The sequence below is a fragment of the Crocodylus porosus genome, unplaced genomic scaffold (genome assembly GCF_001723895.1).
Source record: "Crocodylus porosus isolate Cpor-Errol unplaced genomic scaffold, CroPor_comp1, whole genome shotgun sequence".
NCBI lineage: Eukaryota > Metazoa > Chordata > Crocodylia > Crocodylidae > Crocodylus > Crocodylus porosus.
Window position 1 is genome coordinate 48,864,942 of NW_017728907.1, and position 15,405 is coordinate 48,880,346.

The 15,405-nt window shown below is 42.4% G+C and overlaps 1 protein-coding gene across 2 annotated transcripts in view; it reads right to left on the reverse strand.

Annotated features, from left to right (window-relative positions):
• Positions 1-5,541: 5,541 nt before the first annotated feature.
• Positions 5,542-15,405, reverse strand: part of STIL (SCL/TAL1 interrupting locus) — a 26,645-nt gene continuing 16,781 nt past the window's right edge. For both annotated transcript variants that reach the window (XM_019531383.1, XM_019531382.1), the window contains exons 12-16: positions 14,628-14,793; positions 12,925-13,147; positions 10,863-11,052; positions 9,885-10,141; positions 5,542-7,397 (exon numbers count right to left, since the gene is read on the reverse strand). In XM_019531383.1, coding sequence (XP_019386928.1) covers positions 6,569-7,397; positions 9,885-10,141; positions 10,863-11,052; positions 12,925-13,147; positions 14,628-14,793 — 1,665 coding nt within the window. In that variant the 3' untranslated portion in view covers positions 5,542-6,568. The remainder of the gene's footprint in view (positions 7,398-9,884; positions 10,142-10,862; positions 11,053-12,924; positions 13,148-14,627; positions 14,794-15,405) is intronic.

Below are 15,405 nucleotides of genomic sequence, written 5' to 3' on the forward strand. Positions count from 1 at the left end.
AATTCATTCATAACCGCCCCCCCCCCAGTATACACGCACCGAGTTTTTCGTCCTTCATCAACAGGATGCTTTTGGCACTCGGTGTTTGGGATGTCGTTAAAATCCCTCTACCTAGCTGCTGGTGTGTACATGTACATATATATGCATAAACGGTGTATACAAGCATAGTATATGTGGGGGGTGTGTACGTGTGCGCCTCTCCCACTTCCCTACACACGCACACACACACACATGCGCACGAATTGGGGGAAGGGGGGGAGATGTGTGCACGCATACATATATATAGGTACCCGAAAGCTTGCGCAGTGTATACTATAGTATATTTGTGGGGGTGTCTGCACACGACATCAACTACATCTAAATGCATGAATGGTGTGGATGTGTTTGTGTGTGTTCACACACACCAAATAGTCTTTCTTTCCTTCTTTCTAGATAGGCGTGAAGGGTGTGCGATGGTGACACCCCCCCACCATTATGCACGCGCACACACACGATATTTAAAGGCATTGCAACGACCCCCCAAACACCGAGTGCCAAAAACAGGGTGCTGGTGAGACACGACCGCTTCCCCCAGGAGGACCCCTCGGCCCACGCGGGGTTTTGTCTCCTGGGGAAAGACACGAGCCGGGGCTCGTGCAAGGACGGTGCTGGTTGGTTTTGCCCCCCCCCCCCTTTCCTCGGGACCGGCCCCGGGAGCTTGCACCGGGTCTCGCGGGGGGAGCGCCCCAAAAGCAGTGAGCAGCCAGGCTGCAGCAGCGGGGGGTCCGGAGGGGGGGGGTCAGCAGGAGGCCGTGTGCATCTGTGCCCTGGCCTTAGGGATTTAGGCGCGCAGCCTGGGAACCGCGGCACTCAGTGCTGCAGGCTGCAAGTGAGCGGGGAAACGGGGCTGGTGCAAAACCAAGCCAGGTCACCGTCCCTTTCCAGCCTCCACTCGCTGCCCCGGGGTGCCACAGGAGACCCGGGGCCCCCAGATGCCCCAGCCCCCTCCGCTCCTTTCCTGCCCGGCCGCTGTCGGGGGTGGGAGGCAGTCACGACCCGGCTGCGCCTCCAGCCAGGAAACACGACCGTGCTCAGCTCAGTTCCTCTGCCCCGCAGGAAGTGTTAAAGGGGGGAGATTAGGCAGCCGTGTAGATAGGCAAGCCGCCAGGCACTCGGCATCACCCTAGTCCCTGCGAGGATCCTGCCCCATAGCCATCAGCCCTCCCCACCTCCATGGTGGGGCTGATGGGGCTGGGGCTGGTCCTGCTCCATCTGGATGCCACCTCCTGGGCTCCTTCGTTTTCTAGGATGCTGCACATCTGTGGCTAGCCTGCCGAGTCCCTAATCCAGATATTTCTTTCTAGCGATGGACACATCTGGTCACCGGAGGGAGGGTCTGGGTGACGTCTGTGTGCCACAGTGAGGATGAATTTCCCCCCAGGGCTCCGTGGACCCCTCCATTTTCAGCCATCTGCCCTGTACCCTACAAGCGACGGCCTCCTGACCGCTTTTAAGCTTGCAGCTTGGTGCGGTGGCCCCTTGTGCGGATAATGACACCAGGTCACAACATCCAGGCACCTTGGGTTGGCATTTATCTGCCTGGGCCAATGCCACCAAACTCAAGGGGAGCCTTGCACTGACCAGGCTTTGGGACACATCATTTCTGTCTGCAGACTTTTCTCCTCCTGCCTTTCCTGACTCATTCATCCAGGCTGTCAGGCATGGGGGGCCTGTCCTTCGCTGTGTTTACACAGTGCTTAATACAATGGGGCCTGAGCTCAGCAATTTCCAGTGTTTTAACAAGGTGGCTCCACTTCCTGGCGTATAACCCCACTTCTGGTCAGGCTCCACCATTGTAAGTGAATACCTTAGGGGGTGCCCCACTCCCTAGGTGCTCTATTTTGGGGACCGCTACTGCATTGTATCATCCCACCCGCACCATCCGGGCTGTAGCTCAGTCCCAGGTGGATTTTGCCATGCCTGTCAGCCAAGGGGGATGGAGGCCTCCTTTTAGTTTCACCACGCTTGTGAACTAAGGCAGGTGCCAATTATACCTCTTTGGAGGATAAGCGCATGCAGAGGGGTCCTATTGTAACGATGGTGAATTAATTTGACCAAGCTGAACAGTTAGGAAAAAGGTCATTGTACAAGTACTGCCCTTTCTGAATCACGAACAAATGGAAATTACCAGTACAAGCAATGGAAAAATGCGTAAAACCTTAACCATGACTATCAATGTAAATACAATACCAACTGTTTGAAACCCAGACCTGACAGATATTGCAGGCTGGAATCTCGTGCCATTTATCTTGCACCCTGTGTCTGGGAGACAGTTTTAAATTCCAAGATTACTTCAGGTGTATTAGCCAAATTCACAGCTAGATCCGGTTGTAAACCATACATCCTTGGTCCCTTCTTCTTAAATCTATGCAGGCCTTCAAAAATGACCACAACGGTATGCTTGGAACTGAAAATTGGGGCTTAAGTGTCGCAGCAGGAACCAAGAATTGCCAAAAGGCTCATCTTGTCTGATGCCTCTTCTCCAACCTGTAACAAATGCTTCAGAAGCAGGCAAAAGCTTTGCAAATTGTGCAGCAGCACTATGCAATGCAGAGGGGATTGATTTCTGTGGGATATTATCCCTTAAAAATGTAAGGTGGCATTTATTGAAGATCCTGTCTATCCAGAAGCCGGTGCTTTTGGGAGTGTACTGCTGAAGTGATTTAGAGTGGCAAGGCTGTGCTCCAACTGTTTAAAAATAAAAATATTTTTTTGGCAATATATATTTGGCACTTGTGTAAAAAAAAAACCCTCCAACGTGCTATTCAAATATAAACTAATACAACTGTCATCTTCCTGTGTTTTTGAGCCATTTTATAAGGGAAACACTGAAGGACCTCCCCCTCTTCCCCGAAATAATGAAACAATAGCTCAGAGGTATGAATTGCCTCATTCATCTTAAAGGAATGCAAATGGCGTTTTAACAACATTAACTATTTTATTGCTTCTTTTCGCAGAAACAGCCCGCTCGCTTTAATGCTTATCCCAATCAGTAGAGATTTAGGGCTTGAAAAAGGTTCTGAAGGAGCTTCAAAATACACAGCACATTTCTAAGAGCAAACACATATTCTCCCTCATCAGAGCCGTCCACTTTGAGAGGCTACAACTGCTAATCGTGCAGAGAAAAAGAAACATATTACCCGAGGATAGCTGATGACATTCCCTCCCATACTGCCATTTCATCTTTAATAGCTCACGCTTTATTTTACTCATGTATTCTTAATCCTCTTGTTGGCACATACAAGAAGGCTTCAGCCTCATTATAAGCCAGGATCTGAACATGCTGGTAGCTCCCATGAAAGAAAAATGGTGATGGGGGAGGCGGGGGGTGGCATCAAAAAGACATGCAGCTGCACAAATGGGCATGAGACAGATGTTGCTAGCAGAGGATTGCAAGACCAGTTCAGAGCACTGGTGACGGCTCTTACTGGGAAGCACACATCTACTCTTGGGTAGCTAAAAACAGAGCGCAAGATAAGCCCAGAAGGAAATCTAGTCCACGTCCTACAGCTCAGCACAGGAAGTTTTCCAGAAGCATATGTGTCTCGCACATTCTGAGACTAAGCACCAGTCTTTTTGGTTTACAAAAAGGTAGACTAGTAATACCCAGCCGGGGTGCCATGGCACCTGGGGTGCCTTGAGAGTCTTTCAAGGGTGCTGCACAGTGTTAGTATTGTTAGATAAACACAGCCCATAAGATACACCCAGAGTTTTCACATACAAACCCGTAGTGTTAATTGACCTGTTGTGGCAACTGATTTATTATTTTTCTGAGTGAAAAAAAAATGAATTGGCATTTTCCAAGGAGTACCTTGAATCAATCGAGGGGTGCCCCAAATCTACCGAGAGGTGGCTGGAATTTTTACTGAGGGGTAACTCATATCTAAAAAGGGTGAGGACCACTGGTTTAGAGACTTCACCTCCTCTGCTTGCAACACCTCTAATGGCCATGTCACAGCCAGGGGGGGCGGGGCAGTGGTTTGTTTTGTAGACAAACTGAATCAAAATTGTTAGCCTAAGGATGGAAAGTTAACTCTTCCATCTCAGCAGCACTGTAGTTCAGGAAAACTGGATTCTGCCAAGAGCTCCTTTCCCTGGATTACCAGTTTTGACGAAGATGCAGATAGTCTATTGTCAAGTTGTGATGCAGTGTGAGACAGATGAGTCCTATATAATATATGGGGCTTGGCAGAATTCCTGCTGCTCACAATTTTCCTTAATGTATGGATCAGCATGGATCCTTACCCCAGGACTTATTTTTATGCCACTCCCCCCAAAAACGTGACTCAGGACAGATTACAGCAACCCCCCCGCAACAATTTACTGTATAAAAGCTGGTAATGTGTTAAATGATATAATAGAAAGTTTCCCAAACAGTCTCCTAACTTAACCTTGCTTACTAAATGTCTTCCCCGAATAAAAAGGCCATGCAGTGCTTTCCCAAGATGTTCAGGCAGGCCACATAAAGACTAGGTCAAGTCTAAACAACTGTTTAGAAGTCTCAGGTTAAAAAGAAACTAGAGTGTTACTGTTATAATTAGTAATGATAATAATGACAACCAATGCAAACTTTGTTCTCATTCTGAATGGACCAAACAGGAGGTTGGATCTTGGCTTGGGTCTTGCATTTAAAAAGAAATGAGAGAGAACTAAGTTCTCCATGTACTGCAAGAACCTGCAGGTGGGCTGAGTTGCTGACATTTAACTTTGAATGCTTTTACATTCAACCTACTTTGTCCAAAAAGCTCGGAGATCCTGTTTTAAAGGCACACTGGTAGGGGAGAAAAGCTCGTCACTTCTAGCTTTTCAATATGTTACTTCAGAGTATTTGTTCTGCAGAGAGTTAAAGCAACTGCTATTCCAACCTGCCTGGCAGGCTAAAAAGTGGTCAGTTTTGTGAAAGTCTCTTGCTCTCCCTGGTCCAAAAGTTTAGCACATGGAGGTAGGTATACATAAGTTTCTGAGGGAAGGTGACACTTAGAAACCATCACGTGTATCCATCATTCACTCATCTTGTCCAGTAAAAAAAGCTTATGTTAAATCAACATTTTAAGTATATCCATTGGGGCGGGGGGAGGAGAAGTAGAAAAGAGCGTGGTTCTGGTTTTGTTAAGACAGCAGTTTGTTTTCTCATGTAAGATTCAATCCAGCTTCAACTAAATTCAATGCGAAAAGGGCTGGCACTGACTTCAATCGGAGGTGGACCAGGGCTTTGGTCACAACACAGGAAATGTCAACTTGGGCTCAACATCCCCTAAGCAGGAGATCAGAATAAAAAGGTGCACAAACATTGCTCAGGAAGCACTGCTTTTATGTAGCTGGGCAATACTTGTCCAAAATAAGTGGCATAATAGCCACAAAAAGGTCAACAGATTCTGAGATGCCGGCTCTCCATTTTATTTAGGATTAGAAATAATTTAGGAAAGACACTGATTGTTGAAGTGGCAACCGCTGTTACTAAAATTGAACAAAAATCCAAAAGATCTCAATAGCAAAACAGAACATTCAAAGAATGAATAATTTATTAGATTCAAACTCAAAGAATGTATAAACTATTACAGGATTACAAAAAGGCTAGTTCAGTAATGCACTCCAGAGCTTTGATGACAGGTTAATTTACATATTAACACAGAAGAACAAATAAACCAATTAGCTTGCCCATCTCAAACTTCTTAGTGTTGTTAAAAAGTTTGAAACCATGTGAAACATCACTATAGCTGATGTACTTGGTCATTGACTTTAAATTAACAGTGATTGGTAAGTGGTAAATGTCTCATAGATTAAACGCCACAGCAAATGAAGAAGATAGAAAACTAACCTATTGATCTTTGTTGCTTATGGAACACCTGCTCTGAATGATTAATATTTACTTTTCAAATAAATAGGCATTCATTCCACAAAAGGTATAAAAAGTGCTACAACTTACCAACTTTCCTGGTTAAGCTTTCATGATACATAAATTAAGTGGTTATTATGTGTGCAATCCGGACGGATGCAAGTAATTTGATACAAAGATCAGGGTCGTCTTGGGTGAATTTCAGAATTCAGTGCTTTCACTCTGTTTGTATTTTTAAAAAATCCACAAACAATATACAACATACCTTATGGCTCAAGGCTGGTCTAAATTTTATATAAAAAGTGGAGTCGATGCTCAATAAAAATGCAATCTCTGAACTGTTACAAGCAGACATCATTAGAGGCATGTTATAGAATGGACACAAACTGGGTACCACTCTCAACCACTTGACCTTTTGGATATGTAACATATATCCAGACTGTAAACCAAAGTGCATATGGACTTGCAAATCTGAAAGCCAAACCCTCGTGAGGTGAGCATGTGGCGAGTCACTGGAGCACAGGTAGATTTTACACTCAGTTTTGTCAATCATTTGGTGCCAAGGTGGATTAATGACCTAAAAGAACCCAAGGCCCTCCTCACTGGCTTCTTGTAATCTTGTTTAACCTTGACAAGGCTCCGAGTCCATTAACTGCTGGTTGATATTTTATTAAAAAAAGAAATCAAAGCAATTCAGAACAACTTCGGTAACTGTCTGAGGTGTTTTACATCAAGAATGGTACCAACTGAATTCACACTGTCCCTCTGATTTAAGGTTTCAAGCACAGGAGCTTGCAGGTTTTCAGAGAAGATGTGAACATCTCCTAAATTCTGCCTGCCTGGTTGTTGAGTGAATTCTACTTTCCCAGGTAAAAGTTTGGTTTTGGGCTCTAAATCCTTCTGAATGGGACATGAATCCTCCTTTGATCGATGAAGTACTTTTGGAGGAAAGATTTCATTTGTAATATTTTTTAATACAGGACTGCACGAGTTTGTCAGAGGAGTGCTGGCTGACTCACTGTCATATGATTTTATATTAGCGGGTGATCGTTCACCAGCTCTCTCAGAATGCTCTTTCCAGCCTTTAAAACCTTCTAATGCAGGCTCAACCTTTGGCTCCGACACATTTTCACTCTTGCCAACACTGATCCTGCTGTTTTGAACCTGCAGATCCTCCTCGTCGTCACTGCTCTCATTGCTTTGAATGAGTCCATATCTCTTCATATACTTCTTTGTTGCAAAGGACATATTGTTTGGCGAAATTAAGCTAAGGCCCACCATGCTCTTGTCTATATTTGTATGCAAGAGGTTTTGCAAGGATGAATCTACAGGGCTTGTTTGGCTCGAGTGATTAAGGGAAAGTTGAGAGAGCTGATTTTCACTTAGATACTTGAGTGCTATCGCATTTGCTTCCATGCTGAGATCAACTACATTTGGAGTTAAGCCGCTCATACCCACATTAGCGAATGACATGTAATTAAGTCCAGGGATCACTGCTTCAGGATTTATGCAGGCTAATATGCTAAAAAACACAAAGCACAATGTTAGCATTACTGTCCTTTTATATTGTGACGCGAGTACATATTTCATTATGATTTCAGATCAGCAAATAGTGAAGACAATGTGCATTTTCCCCACTCCTCCAAATTTATAGTTTCCACATCAGACTATTCCTTAGTATACATACTTTGCATAATAATAGGCACGCAGGTATTGCTTGGCAGAAAACAAATTAAAGTACTCCTTGAATAATCTAAAACTGACCACCACATCTGTGAAGGGGCAAGTCCAGGCAGCCTTTGGGGTTTGTAGTTTTAAACCAATAGCCCAAACATTTGTCCGGAAACCAGAGCAGCATTGGCTACCTTTTCCCCCTACCCTTTCATGTGGTTATCTAGATCATTTTTATCCAGATGAAAGATATCCCTGCTGGTCAAATATTGTACTTTGCCATTGCATGCAAATTCCAGGAACGCAATAGGGATCTTGCCAACGTATCCATTTCCAAAAGCCAAAAAAGGGGAAAAATCTTGCTAACGATTTTTTTAGTTACTCAGACAGTTTTTTTTAAAGAGATTTGTTTCAACATTTACTTTTCCTGATTTACTTATTTTTTCCAATCACTGCCTCAGGGCACTTCCCCCCACACATACTGAGAATGTCTGTCTGGAAAAATCGCTTGAAGGAGACCGGCACTTGCAAACTAGTGAATCTACTACTCACCACATACTCCCAATGAGTAAATCTACAGTACTAGTAACAAGAGATTTAAAGTGTCTATATACCCAAGTAATGAACACAAGAGCTATGAAGCCTTGCACAGACATTCAGTTTCTCCTAGGAGAAACCATGGGTGTACAGATGTCCAGGCTTTCTCCCAGAGTAAAAATGGCCACTCCAGGAGAAAAATAACCTGGAAAAAACCATAGTGAAATCATTCCCAGGAGATTATCTTGGAAGAGTGAATGTCTGTACATGTTGTGGCTTCTCTCAGAAGACAACGTAGTTCTCCAGCATCCCTGCCTTCCCCTCCAGGAGACAGTGTTGCTCACTGGACTCTGCTGCTCCAGCAGGGAGCAGAACATACCCCCTTTCACAATCCTGTCATTATGCTGCTGGGAACACAAGCTCACCATGGGCCATCTAGGTCAGTCAATCAGCAGACGCCCTGCTGCCATCTATTGACTGGCATACTACGTGAGCCTGCGCACACACCAAGATGTGTGCACAAGGACCCCCGTCCCCGACCTGCACAGTGTCAGAACTAAAAGCTCTCTGATCTTCATGGCTTCAGCTTTTGAAAGTCTGTACATGTAGCTCTGGGTAACTATTTTTCTGAGAAGAACATTAATATGGGAAAATTCTCCCGTATTATCTGAATGTGTGTACGCAGATGCAGAAGTTACCAGTAACTAGTGTATGGGGCCTTGTTCTGTTTCCTTGCTCAACTTTTCCACTGCTCAGTAGGGAATTCTGGAAAAAGGCCTTTAACAGCCACTAAAATGGCAGAACAAAGATCTGTTTCAGATAATTTATATAAAAAAGCCTTCCAGTTTGCCTTACAGTTCCACCCCATCAATGGAAAACATGGGTAGACCACAAACTACCAATGATACTGGAAAAAAAAATGTGTCTGAGATAAACAATAAGATACGCAATAGAGATCACTGCAAGGTTTGGGGAAAGCACCTCCTGCAGTGCAAGGCTAAGAATTGTCCTGTTATCCCCAATAGGATAGGCTGACCTCCTCTTGTGGACAAAACCTGGCCTGGCTTGATACAACTTCTCCGATGCTGCAAGGGCACTTCACTGGCATGACAAATGTACATAAAGCTGGCTTTGATGCACCTGAGGTAGCCGTTTAGTTCTCTCTTCATCTTGCCCCCCACTTTTGGACCTGTTTGCCCTCAGCCTAGACTCATGGGCTGCATCTTTCCTCACTGTCTCTACTCCCTCCATACGTCTGTGCTTTCCATGTCACTTCATAGATTAGCTGGGACAGCAAACAGACTTGACATGAGGGCAAAACCAGTCCATGTCAAGCTAAAAAGTCTGGTAACAGCTGAATTTATCCCCTGGAAATCCTGAACAACAGCAAGACTTCAAAAAAATAGCCACACACAATTAAGTGGTACTTAGCTTTACCTTAATTAAAACAAATTTGTGGCAATTTTTATATTCTATACTGGACTATACAGAGCAGTAAATATCACTTTTTAGAAGACTAATGAAGGCTCTTTCTTGTGACAGCATCAAGGTTGAAGGATGCCTGGAAGTGCTATATGAATCTGTTCTAATAGTTTTGGAGTCATCCTGTACCCATAAGTATTTGGATGGAGTCAAGACTTTGCAGTGGAATTCTCTAAGAAAATATTTTAGTAGCCTCTAGTAGAAACCAAACTAAAAGGTTAGACTAAATTTGAGCTCCCTGGATTTTGTCCCTTCTGCCTCAGTCTTTGCCCATTGGGTCCTATCTGAAAACAAGGACTAGCAAAGGCCAAAGCGTTACCTGGCATTCTCCACTTTGTGCATCCTTTTCTTCATTTTGTCAGGTGATTCAATATTCACTCCAAGAGTCCTTAATTGCTTAAGGGTTGCACTAACCACACTGTCTTTATCTGCCAGACCTGGGTCAGGTTCTGAATTTGTTTTCTTTGTGCCATTATTATTTTGTGATATGGTACTATTGCTGCTGACCATCTCCTCTTTCACAGAGGGGTGTTTGCTTTCTTCAGAGGAAGACTGTAAGAAACGATTGACTTGACCCTAGATAGGGAAAATGGAAACAGACATTTGAAGTGTGCATAGATTAATAGGGTTCCCGGGTAACTGCATCCATATCCCACAAAATACAACACAACTAAATCTGCAAATAAATTGTTCTGACAAAAGAAGCCAAATTAGACTGCTTTTGATGTGTTTCATTCATGTATATTAATGTAAACATGCAGCACTCCATTGTGCGACAGTGGAAAACATTAAAATGTAAGATTTGAAATTAAGAAGGCTTATACAAAAAATTGGTAGATTTATAAACAACTGTTATTCTTAAAAAATGTTAATCTGTTTCAGTCAAAGAAGAAATGGTTTGATGGTAAAGAACAGAAGCAGTTTGCAGGGAAATACTAATTTGTGAATAGCTTAATAGCATAACTATTGCTATTAAGAACATAATTTATTAAAACTGTATACAAAAACAAACCATTTAGGTCCAGAAGAGACTGAAGGACAAAAAGACTATATAGGCCTTAAAAAAAACAACCCCAAAACCAAAAAACAAGTGACAAGCTTGACCGAATCAATGCACAATACAGAAAACAGAGGAAAAAAAGAAATGGATGTGACAACTGCATAGTCTGACCATGCAAAAGCCTGAAGTTTTGTGACTGCATAGAGCTCATAGCAGTTCTGACAATGATTATTCTTATTCTGGAAGTTTTAAAATAAAGTATGAAAAAGCTTGTTTTTGGTTTGTTTTTTTGTTTACCAATATATCCTGGTAAAACTTCTGATCCTCTGAAGGGTGACTCGGCAGTGATGGGACAGCTGGCAGCTCCGGTTCATTTGTTACCACCACGTGGTTATTAGCTCCCTCTGTTGGTCCCATCTGTAAACACATGCTAACACTTTCTCCCAACAGGGAACGTGGAGCTAATGCTGGAGAACCTGGCTCATTCCTGAGAGAGAGAAAGAGCATGCAGTTATTGTGAGTTAATACTGACATTCTTGCTTTCCATTTAAAAGTGATGCAGTTATTAGCGCTTTGCCATTTAGTGAAAGCAGTATGAACAGGACATGCTATTTTTTTTTTGTTAAACTCTTGTTTTGGGGGGAGGAATCTTACCATCACCTCTCAAGTACTCTGGATATTAAAGATTTTGAAAAATTGGGGGTGACTGCAGAAAAGGTTCAGGGTCACAAATACAGTTGGAGGGTGGACAGTGAAAGATCAAAGAGGCTGCATGAGGTTTATCTAAAATATCGAGTGGTAACTTGATAATGGTAGGAAAATAATCCATTGCAGGCGGGGGGGTGGAGATCTGTGCAGGAAGGGGCTTTAATCTAGCAAGAGGCAAGCATTATGCCAAACATATTCATATTAAAAAAAAAAGTACAATTTTTTAAGCCATAAATAATTAATTAGCCACTGGAAAAGCAAACTAAGAAAAAATGGTGGGTTCTCCAACTCTTCAGGTTGCCTTTCTAGAAAACATGCTTTAGTCAGAGTCTAAGGATTAGGGTTACAAAAGAGATGATATTAGCTGATCTCACAGTGCTGTCTGGCCCTAAAATGTATTTCATGTCCTGCAAAAGTCCTCAAAATTCAACATTGTATTGCTCCATCAAAGCCTTAGAGGAGGGCTGTCCAGTTAGTGGCCCACAGCAGCATACAACCCAAGAGAAGTTAAACCCGCAACCTGTGGGGCTTGCTGGAATATCCTTACCTACTGCCAAATTTGAAGTCTTCAGTTGCCACTGGCAACTCAGATCAGCAGCAGGGGGAAAAAAGGAAGGGGGGGATGGGAGGGGTTAACAGCTGCATTAACCCCATGGGTTCTGGAGCCATTGAAACACAGTGTTTCTGGCAGCCAGGATGCCAAGCCACCAACTCACCAGCGGGGGGTACAGCAGGTTGTCTGGCCCATGGGGCCAAACTGATCAGACAGCTTTGCCTTAGAGAGGAGTATATTATCTCTCTCTCTCAGATATGCACACGCTTCAAAGTAACCAAAACGTTTAATAACTTTTTACTGGAAACTAACACAAATAATTGGCGCTGCTATTTACATTTTAAGAAGAACCCATTTTGTTTCATGCACAATACAACACAATGCCATGCATGTAACCAGTTTCTACAATAAAAGGAAACAAAGTCCAAATTGAAGTATTTTACAGTTACTGATATGAACAAGAAGTTCTAAGAATTAGATTGCGAGCCTCTGCATCAGAAATGCAGCTAGGCTAGTGAGCCATCCCAAGGCACGTGGGAACCCCTGTATCGGATTGTTATCTGTGCCTGTAACAGCTGAGGGCAGAATCTGGGATGACCCCCACCATCATCCTAAAACAAACATGAGTGATAATGGAAATATCGGAACCCAACCAATCAATTGCATGTGCTGAAAGAGATAAGATTTAAATCATGCACTGTGCCAGATAGTCAATGCAGGTTATCAATTACTGTTCCAGTAGCAATTATTCTTCATTCCCAGCAAGCAACACAAACAAGCAAATCCCACTGCTATCCAGTATTCATTCTATAAGAATAAAAGTCCTGGAGACGTTCCACAGGCGTATAAAGGCAAGTTAAGAGTTCCCTCTAAAGCTATACACAAGAAAGAGGCTGATTTAAGGTCATTATGCACATTCACTAAAATTGGCAAGTGGATATTGCTTCCCTAATTTGGGGGTCCCAAAATAGTATTTATCTGTAGATTTCTTTAACTTTATCAGCTTAAAGATGAGTTGCATAATTCTGAAAGAAAGGTTGTTGCTTCTACATGACAAGTAGTGAAAAAGTCCACAATAAGACATTTTAAAGTATTTACCGGAGAACTGCTGGATTAGTTCCTTCTGCCACATGGATACTCTCTACAAAACTGGGTATGTCAACAGCCTTTAATGAGGAGGCAATGCTTGTATTACTTGCATCTTGCTCAGTGTTAACTGAAATGCTCATATCTCCCTTAGAAATTTCAGTAGCATCTTTTTTGACTTGAGACACAGAGTCTTCTCGTCTTTCACATGGTGCATTCCAAAATAAACTAGCACCTAGCAGAGGAACATGTATGTAGTTAGCAATCTGAACAGCCAGAAAGTCATTCACTTTCCAACATTTTGCTCTTTTAACACAGAGGAATTAAAAGAAATAAAACTACACAAGAAATAAAGCTAATTTAGTCACTGTGACGAAATCATCAGCAAAGCTAACCGCACTTTATCATGCATCTGCAGATACGTGACGAACAGATCCAAAGAGGTGATACTTCCCCTCCATGCGGCACTGGTCAGGCTACAGTTGGAGTACTGCGTCCAGTTTTGGGTGCCATACTTCAAGAAGGATGTTGATAGCCTCGAGAGGGTCTAAAGGAGGCCACTCGTATGGTTAGGGACAAGCCCTACAAGGAGAGACTGAGGGATCTGGACCTCTTCAGCCTCCACAAGAGAAGGCTGAGAGGTGATCATGTGGCAGTCTACAAATTCATTACGGGATACAGCAAGGGATTGGAGATGCTCTGTTTACCAGGGCACCTCTTGGGGTAACAAGGAACAATGGTCATAAATTGACAGACAGCAGATTTAGGCTAGATATCAGGAAAAACTTCGTGGTAAGGGTGGCCAAAATTTGGAATGGGCTTCCAAGGGAGGTGGTGCTCTCCCCTACCTTGGGGGTCTTTAAGAGAAGGCTGGGTAGGCATCCAGCTGGGGTCATCTAACCCCAGCACTCTTTGCTGCCTAGGCAGGGAGTCAGGCTCAATGATCTGTTGAGGTACTTTCTGACCCTAGCATTTATGAATCTATAAACAGATTGGGTTTTTTGTTTTTTTAAACCAATTTTAAATCTGAATTGCAGTTCGGAATAAATCTGAGAAAGCTGTAAAAACTAACCTACTTTATCAGATATTTAAACTGCATTTTAAATTCACCAAAAGAAATAGTTGGTTAATATAATTACTGATGTATATACCTACATCTAAAGTCGTCTGAGGTTAAAAACAGGGAAATAGCCAGAGTCAGACTCTCCCCTCCAAATCAGCCACAAGCTTTCAAGTGGTCATGAGAAACAGGTACATGAATGGAACAGATTCGTCCCAATTGAGGGACAGGGAACAATATAATTGGACAAATATTAATCATTATAAAATAATACTACTTTTGGAAAGAATATTATTGGGAAAATAGAGAGGTTGTCAATGATACATTTTAGATATTCTCAATGCTGCATGGCATACTATTGCTAAAGGATCCAACATTACTGTGACTGAATCTGGGATTATATACAGGACTTCAATGAAAACACTGAAAAGGTAAATTCCAGTAACAATCAAGCATAGCTTTCACCTCCTAGAAGTCAAGAAAAACTATAGTCTTCCCTTGCAAACCAAAAAACAGGCCCAATTTGGAGCTACTTGACTCTGATTGTGTCTTGAAGAGAATGCATTCAACACTTTTGAAATCAAGCCCAAGAAAAATCCTAGCAACATAACAAGATTCGTAACTTTGTTACTGCAAAAGAATAAGGAACTGTTACCTGTGCTCACAGCAATGCTCACACTTTTTCTCATTTGTAAATTTGGGGATGACTGTGTTTCCATGGTGACAAATTCCACTTGCTTCTCAGACTGCAGGGTATTATTAGCCGTAACACTTTTAGTGGAGCAGGGGTGAAGAGTCTGTGCTTCCAACAAACGTTGGATCTGTTAACAAAAAGTGAGGATATTAGGTGACACTAAGTTGCTACATTTGTCTTTCATCCCTAAAGATCTGGATTCAAATCCTGTTTATGCTGTAATGGAAAAGTTTCATTGGAGGATTCTAGTTTCCAGTGCTTAGTATGACTTTTAGTGTCTCTTTTAAGCTTGGAAAAGCAGATGAATAAAAGGTCAGGGTGCTGTACAATAGTAAAATTACACAGAGAATTTGTATACAGCTTATTTGAAGCCACTAGTGAGTGCCTTTCATATAAGGATTATTTACAACCTTTGGGAGCTTAGCTTTGCAACCAGAACAAAGCTCTTTAAAACTTGGAGTAAGGATTTTTGTTACACAAAGTTTTATTTTATATACATACACCAAAAATCCCTACTCCAAGTTTTAAAGAGCCTTGTTTTTTTATAAAGGTCCTGGAGTAGAAGAGTATTTCATATGGTCCTTAATTACATGATCAAGGCACTTGCAAAAAGGAGCAGAATTCAGGTTTCACAAACAATTAAAAAGTCTAGTGTTTTTTTTGGTTATAATTTTGATTGTCAAAAATAAATAAAATAAAATAAAATAAAATAAAATAAAATAGCTTCCAATTTCTGTAT